Source organism: Bombus terrestris, chromosome 15 (assembly GCF_910591885.1).
Source record: "Bombus terrestris chromosome 15, iyBomTerr1.2, whole genome shotgun sequence".
NCBI classification, from domain to species: Eukaryota; Metazoa; Arthropoda; class Insecta; order Hymenoptera; family Apidae; genus Bombus; species Bombus terrestris.
Window position 1 is genome coordinate 5,981,351 of NC_063283.1, and position 26,895 is coordinate 6,008,245.

The 26,895-nt window shown below is 35.7% G+C and overlaps 2 protein-coding genes across 4 annotated transcripts; one reads left to right on the forward strand and one right to left on the reverse strand.

Annotated features, from left to right (window-relative positions):
• Window positions 1–75: 75 nt before the first annotated feature.
• On the reverse strand, window positions 76–10,964 carry LOC100650344 (zinc finger protein 665). Of its 3 annotated transcripts, XM_012317283.3 has the most exons (9): window positions 10,238–10,964; window positions 9,962–10,049; window positions 9,646–9,756; window positions 8,778–9,408; window positions 8,497–8,589; window positions 8,147–8,233; window positions 6,980–7,138; window positions 6,570–6,873; window positions 76–6,489 (listed from the first exon to the last, which is right to left on the reverse strand). In XM_012317283.3, coding segments are annotated over exons 1-9 (1,785 nt in total). In that variant the 5' UTR covers window positions 10,240–10,964; the 3' UTR covers window positions 76–6,179. The 3 variants fall into 3 exon arrangements, with proteins under 3 accessions (XP_012172673.1, XP_012172674.1, XP_012172675.1); XM_012317284.3 differs by lacking the exon at window positions 8,147–8,233 and having other exon boundaries at window positions 10,238–10,957; XM_012317285.2 differs by lacking the exon at window positions 10,238–10,964 and having other exon boundaries at window positions 9,908–10,048.
• Window positions 10,965–14,726: 3,762 nt separating this feature from the next.
• LOC125386439 lies at window positions 14,727–23,279 on the forward strand. Its single transcript, XM_048412762.1, has 3 exons — window positions 14,727–17,780; window positions 17,938–18,015; window positions 23,064–23,279. Exons 1-3 carry the CDS (start codon window positions 17,505–17,507, stop codon window positions 23,277–23,279), a joined length of 570 nt encoding a protein of 189 aa, XP_048268719.1. The 5' UTR covers window positions 14,727–17,504.
• The last annotated feature ends 3,616 nt before the right edge of the window (window positions 23,280–26,895 follow it).

Consider the following 26,895-nt stretch of genomic DNA (forward strand, 5'->3'; position numbering starts at 1 on the left):
TCAACTGTTTAAAGTATCATAGCTCGGGCGTACTGGTCTTGCACACGCATATCTACTGAATAAAATTGACGTGTCTTCAAAAATGAAAATGTCCCGTGGACATCATTTATTATTATACCTAAAGTCTGATATAATCGTGCGCTAACTTTTTAATCGGTACGGTTTTCTTATCTAGGCAATAATCAGTATGATACATATTACATTCAAAATTATAATTCTAGTTATATTGACAGCAGACTAATCTAAAGTGACAATCTTTTTTTCCTTTACGACTGTTTTTTTTTCATACAAAACGGTGTTCGAGCGTGTGCACCTGGTTATTTCGTACACACGCATTTTATAAGTTTCTTCGGGGTGGCTTCACCCACCGCATACTATTTTTATCGTTTATTGTTTAGCTTCGTTTTTTAAATGATTCTCTTTTCTTTCTTTCGACATTGTTTGAATTAAAAAATATTTAAATTCCTTTTTCTCACAATATTAGACAGACTTGAAAAGAAAAGCTCGCGCGGAAGTCGAAGCCAAAGGAAAACGAAAGATTGAAACTTAATTTTAAAAGAGCGCATCGCGGAATACAATTCGCTTCATCTATAACGTGTTACATGATAAAAGTAAAATTTGTTGTTCTTCTTTAACTACAATCCTCTGTTTCCGGCATTACCATGTGACAGATGATAAAAATACCGAGATCATTCCTTCGTCATTTACAATATTCATGGAACAAAGTGTTCCCAGTATTCTTACGAATTCGATGATGAAAATACCAGCTAAAAATGATCAAGGTCCCCCGTGAAAAAGACGAAAATAATAATTCATCTCTCTTAATCATCATTACGATAATCACATCATCACTATCATTATCGTCATCTTACAATTTTTATATATAACTTTACATTCCTACTATAGTTTAGTTTATTAGAAAGTGCGTAGATTTTCAAAAATTTTTTTACAATGGCAAATGAAAAAATATCTCGATAGATACCCTGAAAATAAATTATTACGTTAAATATACAGTCTCACGTCGTTAGATTCGCGTTTACCAATGTTCCTTTTTTTTTTTTTCTCTAATTTTCTTGTCGTCATGATAGAAAATTACAAGACTTCTTTATTTTATTTTTTCTCCTATCCTCCCATTTTATTTTCTTGTTTCTTGTATTATTGTTTATTATTATGTTTTTTTTTTTCTCTTCAAAGTAGGATGTCTCCTTATTATCTTACAAAGAGGCCATTTTCAACTCTTCCCTTGCATCTTCTTCTACCCCATAGTCTATTATCCTCAGTACATTGTCTCCTTGTTTCATTCTTCTTTTTCTTTTCTTCCAAACGCCCCGCTTCACAAGACTTAACAATACGACAATGAACAGATAATTTAATAGGAACGTGTTTTATTATCAAAAATTCGTATGATCAGCATTATTGCCCATACAACATGGTGTCATGTAAAAATTAATCTATATCGCGATAGGACTGCATATTTCCTTGTTTTTCATTCCGTTTATCCTTCCTCTTCTTTTTCTTTCTTATTTATTTTTTTTTAAATTAAGAAATTTCATAAAATTGCACGCTATACCTAGGCTTCATTCATGATTTCCATCCTTCTCTCTTCCACGATTTTTCTCCATTTTAAATATTTACGAATATGTTCCTACGTTAATTGCGGTATAGTCAGTACCGTATACCGTGTACTCGTAATGTTTTCTCCACTTCCGTTTATTTTTCTAGTTTCTACCTTCCTTTTCGCTTGTTCTTTCTCTTTTGGCTAGACGACGAATATTGTTATCAAAAGGAGAGAGAAAAATAAAAAGAACGCGAACTGGAAAAAAGGAAGAGAATCGCAAAAGTCCGTTTTTCCTTTGCGTGTGTCTGCAGTGTTTTAACGAGGATAGTTTTGTACAAAAACCCTTCGTCTTTCCTTCGAACACGGACGAAAAATCTGTACACGTTACAAGACTTATACAATATATACTTATACAAAGTTTTGTTTTTACGTATATTCACCTCGATATGCCTGCTTAATCCTTATCTGGACATTGACGTCAGTGTGTTACCGTTTATATTATAAAATACTGTTACGTTAAGAGCGTTTCTTTGTTTTCGTTCTTTAAAATCCAGATAAGAATTAATCATCGAATGAATGGCATGCGCAAATTCATTAAGCCGTCAGTCCTTCGAAATCAACGCGGTCGCAAAAGGGTCGAACGTTTTAAGGACACTGATCGTCTTCGATGATTCTTATCGTCGAAAAAAATCGTACACTTTCTGGCGCTTCAATGATCCTTCTTCTCAATACGATTACAAACAAATTGCCGGGTTACATGATGGCCCTGAAACCTCGACCCTTAATTCCTCAAACGATCAAGGAAGGATTCCATGATTACGTAAATTGATCGATACGTTTCGAACGCAATATAGAACAAAGTAATTTCATTCCTTTCTTCCTTTTAAGTTCATTTGCGATTTGAATTCGTGAGCTTATGTACAATCGAACATAGGTCAGAATATATTCTCGCGAGGCTCAGGAAGACGCTTCCAGGCGTTTTGATTAAAATGGAAGCTCCGAATTTTCATTTCGTACGCAGAATATTATCTAAGGAGCCTGATAAAAAAATTACCAGATTTTGCAAGGGATCGAAGAAGGGGTACGTCAGTGCTTAAAATGGCCAATTTGAAAAAAGAAACAGAAAAGGAAAACAGAAATATTTATTCATAAATGGCACTGATTAGCAATTTATTGAATATATCACGATTTATGGGGTTGCTTTATGAACAGTCCCGTATCTCCTTCGATAATTTCTACGACGCGAACCCTAAAATTACTTATTCACCTAGTTACTTACAATCCTTATAAACCTTTCTCGGTGATAGGTCTCCTATTTAACGTAGGTACAATATTATAAAAGTGCGTTAGTTCGTTCGAACAAAAGGGCCCGATAATCTTTCGATACAAAAATCTTGTTAATCTATAACCAGCAATTCGGAACTGCTCAAAAAAATTATGGGAGTCGCTGGTGTGAATCAGATTCTGAAAAAATCAATCGAAAGGTAGAAATAATCGAAAGAAAAAGGAAATTACAAATTTCAAAAACACTGAATCTTTCCAATTGGAAATTTTAGAGAATTGAATACTTTACCAGAATCCTTCTAACATTTGATTCCGTAATTATTTCGAGCAGTTTTTTCCCATCAAATCGCATCTAAGACATTACAATTTTAAGCTCTCGCCTTGGGATTCGACAGATTAAGAATCGTGTTTGCCTTTCATCTAATTTTTTTCATACTTTCACTCGCTTAATTGAACGAAAGTGAGTCGTTTTGTAAAACGCTACGATTAGAGCCCTCCTCTTCGACCTGGGGACATCGTATAATTATTAATACATATATTTACAAACTCTGTTTTTCCTCGGGAACTGTAGATCACTGTCATACAAAGAAATAACAGAGGAAATGTCGTTTATTTCAAACACTCCAACTTGGGTGATCATTTACAAGCTTTTTACTATCCTCGACTAAAGTGGCTGAGTTTCAATTAAAGGAACAATAGAAAATTCAAGAATATCGACGATTACTATTCGGAGAACTACAATTACATAGTTTTAGATAATTAATTTAAACAATAATTTAAGAAGAAATGATTGCACTGGCACGCTAAGGTGAAGCATACCGTTAACTGACAACTAAACTGTGTACCACTCAGTCTTAGGAAAATAGAAACGAAAACGTAGTTTTGTGGAAAGCGTTGAAACTTGTAAAGGACTGTGTGACTAAAAAAAGGAAGAAAAAATATATAATATAATCAAAAAGCATCAGATGAACGGAAAATTCAGGGAACACCGAAGAGAAAAGCTTTTCTAATCTAATCGAAAATACTGTAGCAGGTATTATGACCACATTAAAAGTAAATTAAACATAATAGTATTATCTTTATTTTACAAGTTATAGTGATAAAAACAAAGTAATCCCCAATCCCAGATTTTCTTTGCAAAAATTCTCCATTACCGATCAACGATTTGATTGCAGAGGGTAGATCACTTTGTGATCACTTATTTCGTTTCAATAGCGTTTCTCCGTTAATACTTAAATAATCAGTTTATATACTGTATAAAAAGAACGATTCTTGGGACATCACCGAGCCATATAGTGGTACGTTCGCCGTATACGTTTTAGGATTCATTTATTACAATAATTATTTACTTTATTCGTTTCGTTTTCGTACAAAAACAGTTTGAATATCAAGTTGATATAGGTATTGAAAAATTAAGTTTCATTGTTAATGGTTCCTATTAGCGGTAATTTGTTTAGTGAAGTTAAGAAAAAAGAGAAAAGAAATATTTAATTTCATTAATCATTCCCGACAAAGACGAAATAGGGGGATAATAAAAATGTTATTCGAAACAATTAAGAGATATCAAAAAAGAAAATTTTATATGGCGGAAAAAATATACAGTTGATGTAGATGTCCGAGGAACAGTGTGTTTCTTTGCCTCAAAATGGCGTATGTGGCATCCTGATCATTGCCGTTACCAAAATTTATTGACCAGTCGATAGGTGTGAAACCGTTGATGCCTTTTTTTAAAAGTAACAATCGAACCGATTTCTGATTCACCGCTATTTTAAGAGTTCGCAGCGATGGTGTTTGGCCATCGTTCTTAACAAATGGGGATATAAAAATTAATTATATATATATTGTATAGATAATCTAGCCAACTATTTTGCTGTTACAAACTAGTAACTATTTTAGTAACTGATATCCATTATAGTCCACGGTCTTAAAATTATAAAACAGATTAGTCTGCCCGTCGATATTCACTATTATTTATTGCAGCTCCGTGTGAGATAGAAATCCTCTTCGCGTGACGCGTTACCTTCGTCGTCATCATATTCCTCTTTTTTATTTTGTTAAATCGTGGTCGTTGTCATTGCAATAATGCAATAATTAGTTTTTTCTTGTGATCCCGAATGACTGGACGGAAGAGGGCTCGCTCAAATCGCGATATCGTTCCGTACCACGACTTCAGTTTCATAACATAAAGACGTATGCAAAGATGACAATAGCTTCCCTTTTCGATGACGATTTACATGTTTTCTTTGTCATATTTTAATTTTAACATTCCTATTTTTTCTTCATTTTATTCTTTTTTTTTTTTTGCTTAAGTTAATTCTTGATTTCAATTTGCAAGAACAAATAAGATTACCATATAATATGTATAAATCAATATTCACCATTTTCATTTTTTCACTTAAACAATAATAAACAAGGGCCGAGGTTCGGGCATTTAAAATAAATCTATTGTTTCGTTATAAACTTATTGACATTTGTATTTTTTAGATCCGTTTCTGAAATATTTAGCTACGACGCTAATAAAATGCATACTATGCATAGTATTAGAATGATCAGATTACTGTCACTTCCTGCTTAGCCAAGATTCACTTGAAGCTATCACATGTGTTTTTTTATCGTTCAATGAGTCACGGAACCTGTATATATGTAGTTACGTTCACTATAATCTTTTTGTATTAAACTTTGTTCAGAGCGATGGGTACAACCCACGAATATACAAGAAAAAAAAAAAAGAAACAAAAATTAATTTGCAATTTGGCATTCACAAACCAATGGAAGTAACTACAATATCGTTAGAAACGATTCTAATGATATTATTTGATCTGATGTTAATGTTTCTAAATAATGCGTCTATCTCAAGTGAGAAAATATAAAGTAGATTTATTAATATTTCTTCTTTACTTCATTCTTTCCTTTAATATCGCTCCGGATTCATTCACAAAAAATTTGTCTTTGTTACTACCGGTGGTCGGGAGAGTGTTTCGATTTTTTACGAGCCGTACTCTTCCGAGTCACATTCTATGAAAATTACTCACTCGCGTAAACTATCGCTGAGTCTTTCTTTTCTTTTTTTATCGTATTCCCTTTCCATGCGTATTTATTTAAGATATACCCGACTGTCACCAAATAATCCTCCCACAGAATCTGCACATAAAACGTGCTGCCAGTCACTCTGGAAACTTGTTCCTCATTAATGTTATCCATGTCTCCTTTTACATTTTTTTTGCATACGTTCACATGTACGTTGCATTTTCAATGTTAATTACTTTTTATTTGTTTGTTTAAAAAGGTTAAAAGATTAACCCCTTTACCAGCTCCTGAAAGGTATTCTCTAGCTGAATCATTTAGGCTCTGGGAAGGTCACCTGACACTTGTAGACTTCTTCGAGCATTACCGCTTGCCCTTGACCTTGACTTACGGTAACAGGAGTCGTGGCATTCACAACGACAACCTGTTGACCTTGCTGTGCTTGTTGAGGCTGTTGCTGTTGTTGCTGCTGCTGTTGCTGCTGATTACTCGCGTTCGCTTGCTGTGCGTTACTTGGATTATTCGCATTCTGACTTCGGGCAGTTTGACCGTACTTTTCATGAATTGCACGATGACGCTTTAATGCGAAGCGATCGGAAAATCCGATCTCACATATATCACATCTGTAGGAAGAACGATATTGATTAGATGTTTAAATTGAAAATGAAATAACAAAGTATTCAAAGTACATGCTACATATTACCTATGAGGCTTTTCACCAGTATGAACCTTCGCGTGATTTTTCAGATGTGTAGCTTGATTAAAGGCCGAACCGCATATATTACATCTATAAGGTTTTTCACCGGTATGAATTCTTCTGTGATTCCAAAGGGTCGAATGTCTGGCGAATGTTTTTTCACACACTTCACACTGATAAGGACGTTCACCAGAATGAATTCTCTCATGATTCTTTAAATGAGGACTTTGCGAAAACTGCATACCACAAACACTACATTTAAACGGTTTTTCACCAGTATGCACTCGTCCATGATTTTTTAGATAAGCAGCTATAAATGTAAAAATAAATAGCATGAATGTAAAAATAAGTTGACAGTGTACATTATGATCTTTTAGAACAAATTACCATAATTTGCGTGATTCTATTTTATTCACCTTTTGCAAAAGCTAAGCCACAAACTTCGCACTTGAAAGGTTTATCTCCAGAATGAAGTCTCTTATGGGACCAAAGTGACGAATATCTGGAGAATGTTCCATCACATACGTTGCAATGAAACGGCTTCTCTGCCTGATTTTGACTGTTCTGTTTACCGCCTGTAAATAAAAGAACATCCGATTTCTTAGTTTTCCTCGAAGGGCCAGTTCTACAAAAAGATATGCTTCGAGATGATTGAGTAAATGCTTTGAAGAATTAGAGACACTGGATTGTGTATGGTTCTTTGAAAAATATACTCTTTGTTGATATATCCAAAAGGGTATTTCAATATAGAAAATAGAAAGTCTACGTTATAGCACCAATAAATCATTTTATGATGCAAAACTAATGCTTTGGACAAAATGTAACAATATTATGTAGAAATTTGAACATGCGGGTTATGGAAGTTAGTGCAGAAAATAAGAAATGAGGTATGATCAGATGTTTTAAATCTGATGATCTTTGGATCATTATATATATGTATAGAATGATTAGTTATATTCAGAGTATTAAAATAAGTTCCTTATTGCCTATGTCTTGAAATAAAGAAAGAATGAACTATATGAACTGAAATCTAAAATAACTTTTCCATATTAACAATGCTAAAGTTTAGTGAATCAAATTTATAAAACTGTCCCTTAGGGGAGATTTTATTCCGTGCAATGATTCTTAAATGTAAATATCGACAATGCTACCAAAAAGAAAACAGAATTGATGCAACCAAAGTTCAAAATTTTTAATATTGGGAAAAACCAGCAGTGCTGAAGACTTTTGTCTATCTACAACAAATCCATGCAAATAAAATATGGTAGGTACTATAAATAATGAAAGAAGCTTATGGTACTAAATTTTTGCAGCATTAAACATTTACTTTTTGCCATAAATTCGAGAAAGAAGCAAAACAAATAACGACGAAATGATTCTAAATATTATTTTTACGAAACGGTGATATAACGGTATTTATTTATTTTTTTTCAAGTAAGGTATAAGAAGGTATAATGGCTTTTAAAAATTTTATAATTGATAGACAAATTTAAATGATACTATCCAATTATTAATAGACGGTTCTAAAATATACTATGAAATATAAATCCCTTATTTTTTTGGCTTTAATTTCTCCGACTTACTTCCTATGATGATGCGGCCTGTTGCCTTGCAGCCGCCACACTTTGCGAGGGAACTGATTCCAGAATCTAGTTTTTCGTCGTGTTTACCTACCATACACCACCCGATGTACGATCATGATAGTAATGAAATGATAGTAGTACAGGAAAGATGATTATGGTTTAGTAAGAAAAATGTTTCTTTTATATTATTAATTTTTATACTTGTTAATAATATATATATACACATATTATATTAACATTATATATATTAATATAATATATTACTTTAAAATAATAGAGAATGTAATTTTTCATAGCAAACATTTTTCTTCTATTCTGCATGAAGCATGGCAATGGTAATTTTTACTTACCAATAAAAATTATTCCTGTGCCATTACATTTATGACACTTAGTAACACTGGTGACACCCCTTCGTTTCACAGGATGATGACCAGGTTTGATAGCTATAAAAACAAAAATACATTTGAAGTATTTATTAGATACAGAATATTAAAATATACTATAAATCAAAGTAATTATTTGAAGTTTCTGTAAAAGTTAAAGCAAAATAACATTTATATTAACATTTTATATGTTGTTATATGTTACAATGGAAAATATTTTTACAGTAAATAATGAATGATGAACATACTCTTTTTAATTTTAGTGGGATGATGTTCACAAGGGTCTTCACTGCCACAATCTTCACAAATCTGCACCTTTGGTTTCTGGTGCATATTTGTCTTATGGCTCTTTAATTCTCCTGGTAATGCAAAACAAGCTCCACACACATCACAGGTATATGGTCTTTCTGGTGTAGTTGCAACAGTAACTGTTGTAGGTGTTTGTACTACAACTTGCTGTGGTTGTTGTTGAAGATTACTAGGTGTTGTATTATGAATCCGTTTATGATGATTCAGCAAACTCATATGCCCAAAGACCAAACCACAAATATCACATTTGAAGGTCGCATTGGTAGCAGCCGCAATACTCATCTGATTCAATAATGTGTTATAACCGACAGGTTGGACATCAAAACGATAACAACCCTTGTCGTCGGTTGTGATTGCACCGATTGTGCTCACTGCATTTGTTTGAACCTTTTGGAGCATGTTGACATTGTAATAGAAAGGGAAGTCTGCAGTTGCAGATTGCTGCTGGGATTTATCCTCTTTCTTATCTGTTGTAACATACATCTGCTGAGATTGTTGTTGTTGCGATTGTTGACCTTGAGCAGCTTGCTGCTGCTGTATTTGTTGTGGGTCAAACATAGCTGCTTGTTGCTGTAAATTAATATTGTAAATAACAATTTCTTATATCTAATATAATAAATACAGAGACAGGTAAATACATTATTGATTAAAAATTTATATAAGATCTATGTAAAACGGAAGTAAAATATAGAAACTTATGTAATGAAAGATGTTATACATATTTAAGGATATGATCTACTTATACACTGTTCCTTCTTAAATGAGATGTAAAAACCTATCTCTGTTTATAGTTTCAAAGTTAGTAACCTGTCTCTGATCGCCGTAGCTTGAATTACTCTGCTCCGTCTGAGTAAAACTATTGGTTTGCTCAGTTTGAGTAAACATGGAACACTTCACTGGCTGTTCGATTGGTTGGCTCTGTTAAGCGGTAATTATTGTTAGATATTACAAGTCTTGTACTACATCCACAAAAAACAATGACATTCTATATGGCTTTGTTTAAATCAACGTGCTATACACATTGGTATACGTTATGCGTATTAAGCATCAATGAGAAGCTAATAAATACCAATGGAGAAAACTCGTTCCTTTTTTACGTCGTGCTGGTATACAAGCTGCATACCTGTTGTATTTGATCAGGACGGGTTGTGTTCAACCACACCACGTTGCTGCCATTTGATTCTAGGGCCATTGATGTGTTGCCTTTGACCCTGCACAATCAGTAGGCATTCATTAAATGGAAACAAAATAGGAGTTGTATGTGATACATCTAGATATGTAACGGAGCCACACCAAAGTAGCTAGGGATAACTTTCATAGATAAATATAAAAAGAAAAGAGTGATAGAATAGAGGTAAGAACAAGGGCTCAAAGTATAACCGCGACATACGATACTCACATGTGATAGTCTACACGGGCGCCGCGGGTTACATGTCTGGGTGCCAAACGGATGATCTTCTAGTTGCCATGACTGCGGCGCGGAATGCCGCGCAGCTGGTCACTACTATTCCTAGTGATCGTGATACCTTAATAACTAATTTATATGTTTCGTCCTATACAACATCCGAGAAACAAATTCCTCGTGTCGGTAGGGCCGTGGTCGCGACGGAAAAATCAATGGCGATCGATTTAGTGCTTTGATACACCTTTTTAATACGTTAGATCCCGTTAAAATTAACACTGGGCACAACGCCGGTGAGATTTCGCCTGTTGTGGATGCCGCGAAATCAGTTTTGAGTTACACGCTTGTCAATGAGCAGCGTTGACCCGCGCAGATCATGTCGTCCAAGCGCGGTGGCGGTTGCGGCGACTGGTATACGAAGCGCGGGTTTCTCGGTTGCATAAAATTGGCGGTACCTCAGCGTTAAAGCAATCTTTGATTTTATTCCCGTCAGGTTGGGCCACGTCGCCGCGTACCGTGGCTCAGGATAGGCCGATGCGCGAACAAGCAGACCGAGCACCGTCAACAAACTCTACGGTAGCCATTACACGCGACGAGGATAACAATGGGCGACACGAACGCGCGCTGCCCCCGATGCCTTTTTCCGAAGCGTTTTCGGGCGCCTTCCGTGAATGCAGCCGCAGCCAAGCGCCGCCAAGGTCAGCTCCCGGTGACGCTCCACAGACGCTAATAGCCGTTACACCAAGCGATTTCATTGGTCCATGACCTACTGTCCTCGCTTCTCATTGGTCTGTACGTTCTCTACGTGACAGTCTTAGAAATCATCATTTATCTCTTCCTATTAACATTACACTTTTTTTCATGAGATTTAAAGAAATATTCTCGAGTCTTTCTTAAATATTTACAAGTATTTTATTTTTATTTGGAATAAGTTTTTGTTGTTTGGTTCTTTTTATGAGAATAGGTATGTTATTTTAGGATGAAACTATATACTGGAATTGTAAAAATAATAAGTAACATTAAACTACTAAGTAGTTATAATTTTATATTTACTATATACATGTTTTAGGTGTAAAAGTGTTTTTTGTATCTGTGAAGTATGTAGTTGACGTGGAAATCTAGCTTGAGAGTTTACATTCATAAGTAATTCGGCTGTCCGATGTAAGATGGCGCTGTTGAGTTTCCGAGACCCACACAGGTATTTGAGGTTTTTACCCATTGCGTATAATCGTCCATACATTATCGAGGAAAATGGTCGCTCGTTTATAATTAATTTGAAATTGAACCACGTGATATTTATTAACGATTTCCAATCTCCAACGATTCATGAAAACGTGATGAATGTATATCAGCAATCGGTTCTAAAATCTGGCATATATTTTATTTTGCATATTTTCACTACCTTACCGATTCATATACTGTGGCGTCTTTTATAACTAATTCATACAATTGAAAAATAAGAGATCCGTTAAAGTACATCACATTGTCGGTTTAAAAAAATAAAAAAATATTATCGTTCGTATGATTTCTTCAAGTTATATATGGTTTATATATGGAATATATTATTATTTTCCAAGATAATTTAGAAATCATACGCTATCCATTTTTATTTATTCTATATTAGAAGATCTATTTTTATTTAAGTCTACATAAGAGATATATTTCTCTATCTGAATTATTGTTACCGATGAGCGCCAACTAACAAAACCTACCAAACATTATATATGCATATGATTCCACTATCTCGTGATTTATATATAATGGACAATATATGAGGACAAAGTATAAAAATAAATTTTCATTACAAATGAACAGTAGATATGTTATAATAAAATTTAGTAAATAATACTGATGTTAAAAAGTGACATTTAACAAGCTTTTTTCAGATAAAGATGCGGTATTAGAGAAATTTCGTTGACAAGCCATGCAAAATATTTCCTTGAGGACATCGTTCAAATGGGTCAGCCTTCTATGAAAGGGCGAGAGATTAAAGTCATGTGTGTACATAGCTTTATACATACAAATGCGGCTGGAACATCGTGATTTACGTACTCATATTGACGACGCGTACAATATTAATTTTCCTGGTAAATTTCAGAACATCAATTTCTCTCTTCCCAAAATCGTTATTCCAAAATTATTCTCCTTTTTAGGGAAAATTTAAGGCAATCAGAGTAATAAAATATTCAGTTGCTGGCGCAGTTAAGTCAATGTAAAAGATTAACGCTTCTATTTCCTTGATATATTATTCAAAGGTATTTCACCTTTCAAAACTTTTAACATTGAGTAGGTACGTGTTTCGCGTAAAATGTACAAATTCCTTTGGGTAGTGCAATTTCCGCGGTGCAAGTTACAAATGAAATTACCGCGAACAAAGCGATCTACTCAGTCATTTTGCGGTTTCAAGAGCATGGGTTTTGAAATATTTTTAAATTACAAAGATTGAAGCTATTAAACGCTATTAAAAGTTGGAAATTTTCACGGCTCCTTATACGAAAATTCTTATATCATGTAATTACTTTCAAATACTTGAAGAATGATCGAATAAACGAGGAAACGACCGAATACGGGAAATGAAGATTTTCAGTATAATCAGGAGAATCTTCATACTATCAGCTTTAAAAATTCCTATAAATCGAGAACTATTCTTGACCCGGAAATTTATACTCTTCTCTCATTAATTTTCTCAAAACAGTATTTTCATTTCAATGTACATTTTTCCACGTCTAAATATAGCCAGTATCGTTGCTGGCCTATTTCGTGGTTATGGTGTGCTCGTGCTTTTGAAATGGTATCGTGTAATCCAGAAAGCAACCCTTTCGCTTTATGTAAACGGCATACCAGAGTCAAGCTTGTATCAAAAGTCGAACAAAGCACGTGTATCGCTGTAATTATGCCACTTTATAAGTCAAACTACTCTACGGTCCTATTTTCCCCAATTTTCAAATCTTGGAAAAACTTGAATTCAGCTGTCTGATCTTGCGTTCGTTCGTTCTTCGAGTACTTAAAATCATAATTCTACCATCACTTACCATATGAGAGACTAGAGAATTGCTTCTTTCTAATACCTTTGATTTTTGTGATTCTAGAAGATTCCAAGTTTCATTAGAGTCGCAACTTCACCGCTATTTCTGTAAGAGTCGCTGGAAATTTTTAACAGTTTCTGGAAAACTTGAAGTTTCTTTAAAACAACAACTTTATCGCTATTTGCGATAAAGAAATACTCGTATCCGTATCTGATTTTACACTTGATCGATGTCGCGAAACATACTGCGAAATTGTATACACTGGCAAACAAACCATCCTCTTGATCTTCTTTCAGCTTGTCTAAATACGCGTTGAAGCGTGGGAGGCATCGCTTTAACCGACTATTAACAGTGTCGCAGGATATCGCGTTGCGAAATTCGTCGTGCCACTGTCTTTTTTACGCAGCAGCATCGCCAAAACGACATCTTCAATTTTGATAAATGGACTAGGAGAATAGCCTTTCGAGAATAGAATTCTTCATTAACAATAGAATCGCATGCTATTTGTATTAGGAGCTGGGTTTGCCTTCTCCAATAATGGATATAAATGATTCTGATACGATGTACGTTTTTAGCTTCGGTATAGGTTTTTATTTCGAGTGTTTGTTTGATGCGATTTTAAAAGTTCCCTCGGACGCGCAATCGATATAGGTGACCCACTTCGAGATCGTTCGGCGTTGGAACATCTCTTTTTTCCGGCAAAGAACGCTTCTTGTCCACGAAGCAATGAAGATTCAGAGACGAAGGATCCGAAAGATTTTCTACGGTGAAGAGGATTCTATGCTGGGCTATCGAATATTTTGTGAGATTTCGTGAATTGGTCGTTCGAGTGGCATGCGATGTTCGCGATTTAAAAATATTTCAGCGATATTTGCTCGCTGTAAGAAGCATCGATACAGATATTGTTTCTTCAATGTACTGCATTCGATCGTACATGAACATCTAGTAACAATAATAAGGGTATTTCAAAAATATTCCAATTTATTCGTATTTTCCACAATTAATTTGCAACGTGAGATTAAAAAATAAGATCTTCTTAAATTTCACTTAAATGTTAATTCTCGAAAACTTAATCTAAAAGAAATTGGAACATATCCTCTTGGATAGCACAATTTATCTCAATTTCTCAATAAAATTGAAAATTACATCTCATTGATGTACATCAAATTTCTCCTGAGTCTTAATCTTCAAAAACATAATCTAAAAGGAATTGTAAAATATCGAAAAAGGGTAATTTATCTGAGTATCTCAAATTGATCTTGTTTGTGCTTTAACACAATTCTTAATATATTCGAGACAAATATGTTCCCTAATACCATTATCCCATCAACGAGACGAGTACATCATGTTTCATGTTCCCTGCAAGTTGTTGTCGCACTAAATTACATAAGTCAGATGAATTTTTAAGTAGCCAGTACGGCCCTGTAAATCGTAGCGCCCGTTTCAAAATGCCTCGTCGCCCGGCACCAGTCTCACTCAGTCAGTTGGCGTCGCGACGCCGTCGCCAGAGGTATTCGAGAGCCACGTACGATACAGTTCCCGGGTTTTCTCTGTTCCTGACACAAACGGGCAAAAATTACTGAAAGGGACGCACAGTGCACGCGAACAGTGAACACCGCGATTCCATTCTCGCAATTAGCCAATCTCCAACAAATAATTTCTTCACAGACGAGACAGCAAATATTTACAAAATTAACCGAATATTAAATCATTAAATACCTGAGGAAAATAAAGGAGGAAATAAAAATAAAGCAACGTGAGATAATATAGTGATACAAAGCTTCGAGCAGATGTGAATCGTTGAATATAATTTTCAAGAGGATCGAAGTAACAAACCTTCTCTCCAAATAACAAATTTTCGTATTTGCGAATCTTTGCATACAGCTTCCAAGAGGATTGAAATGATGAAATAATAAAATAAATAATAAAATTTGAATGTTCGGGCACAGCTTCCAACAGGAGCGAAGCAACCAATTTTCTTTCGAAATAACAATTGGAAGTCAGAAATCGAACTGAGCGCTATGTAAATTCTGTTGGTAGTGCAGTATCGATGAGCCACGAGCTTCCTAGTTTTGTACAAATTGTCGCTGGGAGGAGAGCTAAAGGCGATCGTTGCCAGAAAGTGAATTAAACGCAATCGTCCCGCACAGAGGATACAAATGACGCGCTGGAGGATAACGCAGTCTGACACGATCATGTTCCCGATCAGAGTGAAATGACGAACGAGCCTCGTGGTTCCTTCGAGAAGCGAGAAACGAAGGAATAAGATAAGTCAGGCAGCGAACGAAAGGATTCTTCCTGTCGAGGGGTACTCTGCTGGAGGAAAGTGGAAAGTGGCAGCCACTGGATTTATCAGACACGTAATACGTTATCGATGATAGCTTGTGAAATTACTCGAGTCTACGTTATGCTTTCATTCGATCGTTATAATCTCCTTAACATTAAACAAAAAGGAACAAATATTCTATTTAATAAGATTTCCTGTAAATAGGTTACAATTTGATAAAATTTTTAGTGAATAGGTCGCAGTTTGATGAAATTCTCGCGAATTTGGGGCGAATAGTAAATGCAAAAAATTTTAGCAAAGTGACGAAGCACGAATTTCTGCTAGCCTAAGCGTAGTGCTCGTTCGATGACTCGATTGGACGAGTGGCTAATTAAGAAATAAGTGGACTGGAGATTTCACTCCCAAAGAACCTCGAAAGACTACGTTAAAGTGCGCGTTGATTTTAAAAAGACAAGTCCTTGAGGAAATATCGAGTTGCATTGTTGAACGAAGAAGCTGTACTCGGTCGGCAGTTCGTATGATTCCTCCAATGAGAAAAGAGATTTTACTGAACGAAGCATCCTCTTTAATCCTTTACTCGATCATCGAAAGTACTTTCGTCGCTGCTAGCAACGTTCCTCTGGGATTCAATTGATTTCATTCTTTTCTCGATATCCTTACTATTAAATAAAAATCATCTTTTTAACCGTTCACACCTCGTCGTAGACGCTTCTTCGTTCTTTATTTTAGAAAGTAAGCGTGAGTTTGTTAAATCAATTAATTAGAAGAGGCGCACAAACTATTCGTGTACCTGCTACTTAAATTCGTCGACACGTTCGCGGACAGTCGATCTATTTATTGCTAAGATGCATCTCATCCGGGGTCACTGACTCGTGGTATGTCGCTCGAATAATTTTAGGCAGCCACGAAATTGGAAATCAACCGAACCACCAAGTTCGAGATTGAACAGGAGGAGCACGGTCAAGATCAACGAGTACCATGCGTACGCGTTCGTCGCTGCTTTCTAATCACATACCTTAGAGCCTTATATTCGACCCTCGTGTTCTCCTTTTGTAAACTCGAGGAAATTTGCCCCTCGTCATTTCGTTTCACTCCTGCGACGTTGAAGCGAAAAGAGAGAAATTTCTGAGTGAATACTTGTTACGTCCTTTTCCAACAAATTCCAACAAGGATGTTATCTAAATAAAGATTCCCAACTGGATTCCACTGGATAGTGACTTATCTTGTGATTTCTTTGAGACCTGGAAGGATCGCAGTTCGAAAAAAGACAATTTCTCACCGAATATTTATTATATTTTGCCAACAAATTCCAAGGAATGTTGTTACGTGGAAAGATATTATATCTGAATAAGGAATTCCACTTCAACTGGATTTCGCCATAGTGGTGACATTTTTTTTAGTTTTGGCAGAGTGGTGGTTTGATTTAGTAGCATACCAGCTAATCCGGATTATCCGGGACGCGATGGCTCTATGATAAATTAAGAGTCGTTCTAGACGAGGGTTCGAGCATCTTGGAATACAGCCGGCTGCAAATTCGCGGCAAACGTGTCCGATTGTCCGACGACCCTATTTCTGTGGTAAATTCCGCGTGGAATTAAGACATAGCTAACCATTTGCCTACCGAATCTACATCAGCATTTATTTATACGCGTGTTCTCGGATCTAACGATATTGGAAACACCGAGAAGAAAGTCTTGATGCTGTTCGAAGCACAAATATATATTAATACGCACTCGATCTTCAGTGATACCTAACACCAAGTAGAAACTACAGTGTTAAAGCATAAAGAAGAGAGAGACGGAGTGATGACTGACTGTGATAGTTCTAGGTGATTCTAAAGGATTTCTAAGATACTTTCAGAAAACCTAATTGTCATAAACTACGAGCTTTCATTTTATTTTATTTTATTTTATTTTTTTTTTTCGACGACGAAAGAAGAAGCCTTAAAGGAATGTCAAATTCGCCGGATGGGCGGCAGGCGCCGCCTCCGAGATTGAAGATTCAACTTCCGATACCGGGTCAATTCTATCCACAACCGGGTATGGGCTACGTACCGACACCGTACGGCCAAACCCCCATGCCGATGACTCCTGTTTCCGGCCAACCACGGGTGATTTACGCGAACAAGGCTAGCGAGTTCGTCTTCAGCCAGTTCCAGGGCATCAAGGATCTGACCAAGTCTGGCCTAAGTGTCGGCGAGAAGAGCGCGTTCTGGCTTTACGAGAAGGTCCGCGTTAAATGATTTCGCGTGTGTGTTCTTGTTGTATATTCGCGTCAAGATGGCTAGTACTGATATCGGTATTACGAATTTCTGCACAGGTCAGTTCCTGGAGCAGACGATGGTTCACGCACATTTTCTTATTTGTTATCGTGCTTTTGTACAGTATCGGGGGCGCGATGATATTCGTCACGATCGAGGGAACCAACGAGGATATGGCACATGGAAACATTCGAAAGGAGAGGTGGGTGCACAGATACGAAGCTTCACGAGTGGCTTCTTTTTTAATGCCGCCTTTTAGTTTTCTGATATTTTTGATTATCCTTAACCCGAGCGTATTGTCTTTTTGTGTTTAACAAATGATCGAAGGCAACGTTTTTTTTACCAGGGATTCCATTAAAAAGTTAAAACTCTCTTCGTTTTTGAAAACGAGAGAACGTCTCGGACAGATATACAGCGCTGTTCGAAAGTTCTGGGACAGTCGTGTTTCGAAATCTGAAAAATTCAAGTAATTGTAAAGATATAATAAAACCATGATTCGTACGATTGAATATCGTTACGCTCGATACTTTGTACGATAAGGAAAGTAACTAATGTATTATGTATATATCAAGAAGTTGATTAAAAATTGCATAATTTAGAGTTCATAATTAATCTGGGATACTGAAGTGTGGAGGAGCATATGAGATAAGAATCGTTTATATTTTGTTACAATATATAATATAACAGGATAAATATATACAATTTTTACGTTACATAATCGTGACAAGCTTCGTTAGCACGTTTAAACGAACTTTAGTAAATTCTTGTAACTTCGTATCAGGCGAGATATAAATCACACTCAACTGTGAATCAACGGTAAACTTAAACGTATTATATCAGACTAACCTAGATCTGCGATTCATAGTCGTATCTATAGTTTATATCCCGGAAGGACTTGCTTAGAAAAGCGGACACATTTAAAAAGAGCTGTATCCCTTTAATATTCTATACGAAATGATAGGGAACAGGGTAGAACGTTTCTTTCTGCCGCTCTTCTTTTCTTTCTTTTCATTCGAGACCCTAGTTTCGCGTTTGTTTAACCGTGCGATGAAGCTTATGATTTATTATTTCTAAGAATGAGCGCGAAATTTTTTGTACTCGCCGGTCCATCAATAATTCTATTTTACATTTATCACGTGGAATATTAGCTTATCCTTTCAACTAGAAGAGGTATAATAATCTCTATATTTCTACGTTCTACGTACATATTGACGGTTTAACCTTGATTCCAAGGAAAATGGGCTTAAAGAATAAGCACAAACGCGACGATCATACACACGTTAATATCGGTTTCATCGGGAAACATCAGATCGACAATACTAGTGGAAAATGTAGGACGATCGAACGTGTATTAAAACAAACACGAGCCACGGAAATATAGTGCATATAATAATATCATTTTGTCGTACTTCGGTACCTTTGTTCAACCAAATTAATTGACATTCTCTTTCATACCTCGCGATATTATTATTAACGGACTTGTTTTTACGTTTGCGTGCCTGTGATCGATTTTCATACGAATTATTCTTCGCCTTTATTGCGTTTAAAACATTAACAAATTATTAGAACTCACCGTTTAACCATTAGGTTGTTCCGAAAGTTTCTTTCCTTTTATATTTCATGTTGTATCGTTATATTTTGTTCTATTATCACAAAATGGATGGATAATTCAATAAAATAATATAAAACAACAAATGTTGTGCCTCTATTATTTGCTTATAAAACGAAAGAAACTTTCGCAGCAACCTAATATTTATACAATTAGAAAATAAACTTGGTATCTTTAATACTATTTTAATACTGTACATCTATAGGTTTCTTTCTCAGGAAACTCTTTAATTGTTTTACGGAAAATAAAGACTGAATGTTCCATATATCCAGGCGTAGGTTTACGCGTTAATTATTTTATATAACGTAGATACGATACAACGAAAACGCCCATGACGTAGTAAAGAAAAAGGAAAATAAGCACTTCGCGTAGTAACAGTGTTTCTATCTTTGTTGATGCTGTCGAAAAAGAAAATTACTGCTTTCAAGAATAGCGATAGAATTTTCCTTTTCTCGTTAATTAGGACAGGCGCCTTGTTAACTAACAAAAGTTTCGATGCGAAGTATCGGCACAAAACGTGATCCCAATATTTGACAGTAATTATGTTATTTCGCAATTTGATTAAATTCAGTCGTTTTATTCATTCGCGCGAACTAATATGAAAATAGATAGAACTAGTTTATTTTAACCAACTGTAATGAGAACTGGTACGTTTACGAGAACATGTTATGTACATTTGAACCGTTAACTATACCTAAATCCTAATCTAATGATGCCGGAGCTCTTCTGTCATGCGAGCGTGTTTCAAATTATCGCGATAACGTTTTACATTGACGCAGTATGCATAGCTTACATCTCTCTTCTCTTTGCAAATTCCAAGGAAATACTTTTTATAGATATTCGTATAACTCATGGGAAGGTTCATCTTCTATGGTGTCACTGAAGCTGTCCACCATATAAATCACCTTTTCTTACAAATTATTTCTGTATTGTAATTTCCATCGAATCTCTTCGTACCTTCGATTGTGCTCTTGGCCACAATACAAGTAACATTGAGACATTCGCAGTTAGTTTATTGCACAAGAAAGTAAGTAATACCGACTGCAAGCCAAAATTGTCCTTTAACATGAGTCGTTTTGCCCAAAACTCTGCTTTTATTGAAATTGAAACGAGCTTAACTACAATCTTTTGGCAAAAGTGAAGGAAGTTTCAAGATAACTTGTACGATATGATATTCAGCGATTATTTACTGATATCTATGGTTGAAGTTGATTCTAATTTCAATTTGCTCTCAAATACGTGTATAGTTCTTTCGAATAATATTATTAGAATCCCTTAAGAGCATTGAATTCTTAATCTAAATTCAATCAGTGACTTTCAATCGATGTTATTTCGTAATTAAATTACTCGAGATTTGTTGCAACATAGATTCTTCCTCTTCTTATATCTGCCATAAACTAGCTACTAAACGGAGAAAATGGGTGAATATACGCGTTACAATCTATTACATTCCAAATTCGATCAAAAAGGAAGCTTAGAATGTTCAATAACAATAGAGTAGGGAAACAGCCACAATTACCAAGAATGAAATAATCTTTAGATACTATTAATTCAATAAACCCATCTCACAGTATCTTGTAATCTCTATACATTTATACTATACATTTTCATCATGCTAGTCTCCCATTGCAATGGTCATCGAGTTTCAAAACGTTTTATATAACGTACGCATGTAATTATGGATATGAAAGTTTCCTATATAGGGTGTACAAGTACCCTCGCGAACCAGTGTACATGGAAATTATAATAACGTCGACGCTTTCCTTGACTTATTCCACTTGTCGGCAGCGATTTCGTCTGGTCCGAAGGCAAATCGATTTTTCCACCATACTTTCGTCGTGTAGGATCGATTGACCTTAAAGCGAAGGTCAGGTTTAGCTTAGAATTTGCTTCTGACCTCTCTTCTATTCGAATAAAAATTTGCCGGTGGCGTGACCAATCCGATAGAAAGAAGGGAAATGAAATACGTGTGGGAGACCAAGTACTCGGCCGGTGTAACTATAATCTTTGTAAATCATTCCCCTTTCCAGCGTGTAAACAATCTGTGTTTCTTCGTGAGCATGCGAACTTCGATTAGAGGTGTGTGGTGTTAATTGAAAGGAAAAGGGGAGAAAAAATGAAGTAAGTTCCAAGGTGCTGATTAAATTCTGCGCGTGGTATGATAAGTGTATCGTAGTTTGCTTAAAAATAACCAGAGGTTCGGGGCATTGAATAATTCGAAGAAACAAATTTAAATGCATATAATTAGAGTGATTTGCGAGAAAAATATTAGTCACCTAGGTTTCGTTCGCAGCTTTCTTTAAAGTAATTTTCCCGTAATTTTATTGGTCACTTAAAATTCTTTTTCGTGTCTAATTAAATCATTCGCGTTTAAAACTCAACCATGGATATATCTTTCGTCGATAAACGTTTAACTATTTTTAGTATTTAGTAGTTAATGTTTCAAAAATCTTTGAAGCTTGAATATTTTAACGAGGGGAATATATTTTCAATTATCGAACTTTTTGGTATCGTATAATGCTATTATAATAAAATTCTTGACACTTAAGTTGCGATTTTTTACAAAATTTTCGACATAACTTTTTAATTTTCGTTTGGTTTATCAAATATTTTAACTTTCTGACATATTAATACTTTTTAAAGACGCAACAAATTATCCGTATAATAAGATTATTGAGCAAAGTAATTTCCTCATTTTTTCTATTAGTTGTTGGTTGTTAAAACAATTTATCAGTAAGGGAAATAAAGGAAAGCTTGTAATATCATCGACGACCCTTAGTCTAGACAGAATCGAGTCGTCTGGCTGCGTCTGTCACCTCGTTTCACCGCCCCTCCAATAATCCAGGACGTTCGAGCCATTTATTCGAATCAAGAGCGAATCAACACGCAAAAGAAAACTGGTGATTCGATTGCTCTGTAGTTATCTAATAAAAAAAGAACGATAGAACGAGAAGGGAGTGAAACGTATCGAGTAATCATAGTTGAAAAATAATTCCAACAACAAACACGTATCTTCTCCTTTAAATTACAAAATGTTCTATTTTCTCGTGAAACGTGTTCTTTATTTTCTCACTCGTATATTTCTTCCTTTTTATTTTCTTTCCTTCCTATTTGTTTGTTTCTTCTGTATCTTTTTATATTTGTATAAATACCTCGACCATGCGAGTTAAAGAGAGTCATGGGAATTACTAACATTTTTCGCATATAAAAAACTACGTTTCTGAGTTTTTACGAAATAAAATGAATCGATAAATAAAACTATTGGATGAAATAGTTTTCCGATTTTCTATAGCGCTTCCACCGTTCTCTATTTATCGACGATCCGCGATAAATATTAAGAGCTCCACTACCATCATTTATCGAATAAAAATATTTGTCATTTCGATATCAAGACACGTAAGGAAGAAGATGAAATTTTTTTGATTGTCAGCTTACTCTGGAATTTCTTAAGTGAACTCGTGCGACCCATTTCTATAGTTCCATTGAAAACTTTGGACTTCAAGCTCAAGCTGTAACTTGGATATATTCGAATGCAAAGTTTCGCCGCGTATAATATCTCCGCATAATATCTGCCATATTCTTTCTTATCGTACTCAGTCAGAAGAACGAAGAAAATTTTTCTAAATGTTTATATGTCACAGAAACAAGACACTGACCACGATTCGAGAGTTGTGCGACGACCAGGTATTGGCTTCGAATCCAGAACTTTGGAATGGGCGGGCGAGGAACGAACTGATGGAATACGAGGAACATTTGTACGAGTTCTACAAGCGCGGATTAACGGATCGTGGAGAAAAGGTGTGGACCTTCTGGAATGCTGTATTCTACTGCGGCACCATTTATACCACCATAGGTGAGTCACGCTATCCGACCGGTATTTTTGGACTAATTTTCCGAAACTTATACGGGGTATTTCGCCTTATCTTATTTAAATTAAAACAACTTTTGTTTGGACTATACAATTATATGTATAGGATATATATACCTTTGAAAAATATAGCCATGCATATTTACTTTTGATTTATAATATACGCGAAAAGGGGACGAAGAGACAACTAAATAAAATCTTCGTAAAGAGAGAATTTATGAAATATCTTCTACATATCTACAAGCGAGTAGAAAATATTTCTAAGGAATATCATGCATCGTGGATCAATGTGCAACTGATTTTTGAGACAAAAGTAAATCGAACACGTCGAAGCGATTCACAAGCTCTCTTGTTGATTAAAAAAAAGAAAAGAAAGAAGAAAGAAAGTAATTGAATTCATAAATGGACCGAAGCTTGTATCAATATCAATCGATGAAAACGAAATCAAACCAATTATTGTTCCCTGTCGAAAAAAAAGATCAGAAACTTTTTTAGTCGACGTTACTCGACACGCGGCAGATTATTTTCTGATAGTCGAGAAAAATTACCTGTCCATTTTATGGGGGAACAGGAAATATTTTTATGAACTGTGACACATCGCGATAAATTATTACTTACTATTACTTCGCTGTCACTATCGTTATTAGTGATAAATAAATCCTTTAGTACGCACAGCTTCATTTCTAATGTAATTATTTGTTAGTATAGAGAAATTCTGTAGAGAAGAATGCGAGCAAAAAAGATTAGTCGATTGGCAGAAATTATTCACACGGATGTTATTCTCGAAACACCACATACGACATGACGATGGTTCCTCTCCCGTGAAAACAAAGGAAACGAAAAAAGAGTAAAACGGCTTCGCTTTATGGAATATATACACGTCAACCTGGGAGATGGCCTAATTTATTTATTCACATCTTCCTGATATAGCGTTTGTTTTCCTTCCACCTTGGCTTCCGACTTGCTAATCGATCGTATCTTGAAACACGCGCGAAAATACTGTTCCGTTTATTTGTAGATGACGTTGCACCGATACTCGATTCTTGCAACTGCTGATGATAGATTGCATTTCGCTAAAAGAACGCGCGTGAAACAAAGCTTCAAAGGAAGTTTGAAACAAAGCGATCATGAAAGAATAACGAAGTTTTTCCCGTAATGAAATTTCATTCTCTAGCAAATTTCAATTACGACGTTCTGAAAATTTATTCCAAACTTTAACTTTGAAATTGAGTTAACAAGCTTCGTTATTACAAAAATAAAAGCTTACATGCATATATAACAATTGCCTCATCAGCAAAATGTGCATCAGCACAAAAAATTCTATTCTTTGTGCAATCAAGATGCAGTCATCGAAGCCGATCGTACCATTTTTCCCCAACCTAAACCTTAAGCTTATTTATGATTTACGTTGGTCTAGTGGTATCCTAGTAGATTGATTCAATCCAGCATTGGATTGCAACTTGAGTAACATAAATAGTATTTCCATCGCAGTACAGTGCCGTCATTTCAGCGAGTAATTCAATCAAACGACTGGATCGAAATTCTACTTTTTCGATTCAGTGTTTACCCTCGCCATCGTGAACGCAATATTCCGGCGTCACTGGAATCGTCTAGACCAGCGATTCTTAATCCTTTGTTTATCACGGATCTTTGTTAAAGGTTTTTTCGTTATCACGGACGCTCAAGACTTAACTCAAAATTTAAATCCTCAATGTGTCAAATACGTAATATACTTGAAACGATCGTGAACTGCCCGCCAACGACCTTTCAGGGAAGAAAAGATTCGCTAAAATAAAGAAATACAACTTGCGCGTGTAAGGACTTTATGGCTCCGCGGAGGTCCGCGGATTACAGGCTAAGAAGCGCTGCTCTAGATGGTTCAATATTCCGTGTTAGCTGAAGCGTACACGTATTGTTTTATCCGTCTTTTGCGTGAATCCATTGCAATTGCTGTCTGCCACTTTCAACGACCTAAGAAAGACTGGAATAACGTGGCCATCGACCAAGTCAAACCATTGAAATATACTCGCTTGAGTTAGCGACTGGATTAACGTAAACCCAGCTTTAACCTCGCCAAATTTTCATCCAAACATTCGCCCAAACCTCTATCCAAGCCATCGCCCAGGGCTTAAGCTTGGGTATTTTAAACATAAATAACAACTCTTCTAAAATATATTCGCTAAAATTTAAAATTCACGCAAACCTCCACCCAAGTCAATATTCAAAACCTCACTGGAGCCCACATCCAAGTCTTAGCCTTAACCACGGATATTTTATATAAATAATAACTTTTCAAAAATATTATATTCGCTAGAACTTAAACTTCATCAACAAACCTCCATCCAAAATATCACTCAACCACTCACCGAAGCCCTCACCCAGGGGTGTTTTATATAAATAGCAATTACTCTCAAATTTGTAATTCCCTCTGCTCGTAGAAACGTTTCTAATTAAATCGAACACCACCAAAGATAATCGAATATTCGTGTTCTTTCAAGACTTAAGTGTGTGCCTGTTCGGGCTTTGCGGTGTTTCGGTGTTATAAATTTATATTTATTTTTATCAGTCGCCTATGTATGTATAATCTTAAAACCTATGTACTTCGGAGCGGCAGCGTGTGTGTATTGAGGAAACGGGCACGTTGCGATTCTCCGCAGTTTCCACGCCAAAGGGGTGGAAAGTCTGATGCACTCCTCGTGACCTACATACTATCTCGATAAAGTGACTATTATCCTTTCACCCTGTTTAACCGCAACTTTCAACGACTTTGTTGGGCGAAGGATGTGGCTGACTCCGATGTCGTTAAATTGATCTATACACGCCAGCTTCCGAGATAGTATTTACGAAACTGAGATCCATGGTCATTGGTTCGTTGGCTGACGCTCTGGGTGGAAATCGACGTCGATAAATCAACGGCAAGGAAATAAACTGCGGAACTCGAACAATGCAATCTTTCGCATAAACTACTGAGACAGCGTTTCTACAACGACACGGTGTCGTTGATGTATTTTCGGTGGCGTCGACTGCTGCTGGTCGTCGACCGAGAATTTTTATATTTTACAGCTGTGAAACATAGTACGATAGTTACAGACTTTTATGCAGCAATTACGTAGACTAATGGTTTGCGAAGTTTCAAACGGATACACGTGACATTTCCAATTTTTCTTTGTCTTCCTCGAAAAGAAGTAATACGTGAATAACCTTATCCTACTTTACTTACACAATGGAAATTATCTTTATTTTTATTACTATTATTATCATCGTACAGGTGCAGTAACAAGTACAAAAGAATACAATGGTAAGCGTACAGCGAGAAAAGAAAGAGAAAAGGATATTATTATCACGCGATAAGGGGATATTGTGGAGTTTCGTTTCAAATGCGGATAAGCGTCCAGAGAGAAAGTCGACATTCCCAGCGTATCGATTTGTTAATTTAGTAATTCTATTTAATGGATCTGCGCAGCCACAGCATATTTTGGTACTTGACAGCAAAAATTCTTCGCCAAATTCCTAATGCATCGAGGTGGTGTATATAGATCGATTCGTTCTAAAACAAACATAGGGTTCATTTTACCATTAATAATTTTGTATAGAAACGAAAGGTT

Bases quoted from the DNA above. Each gene is read 5' to 3' on its own strand.
- LOC100650344 (XM_012317283.3), bottom strand. The intron at 9,757-9,961 runs GTATGCAGCTTG...ACCGCTTAACAG, and splicing joins GTCCTGATCAAATACAACAG to AGCCAACCAATCGAACAGCC. The intron at 7,139-8,146 runs GTAAGTCGGAGA...TTTTATTTACAG, and splicing joins AGGCCGCATCATCATAGGAA to GCGGTAAACAGAACAGTCAA.
- LOC125386439 (XM_048412762.1), top strand. From the start codon at position 17,505: ATGTCAAATTCGCCGGATGGGCGGCAGGCGCCGCCTCCGAGATTGAAG. The intron at 17,781-17,937 runs GTCCGCGTTAAA...GCTTTTGTACAG, and splicing joins CGTTCTGGCTTTACGAGAAG to TATCGGGGGCGCGATGATAT. The intron at 18,016-23,063 runs GTGGGTGCACAG...TATATGTCACAG, and splicing joins GGAAACATTCGAAAGGAGAG to AAACAAGACACTGACCACGA.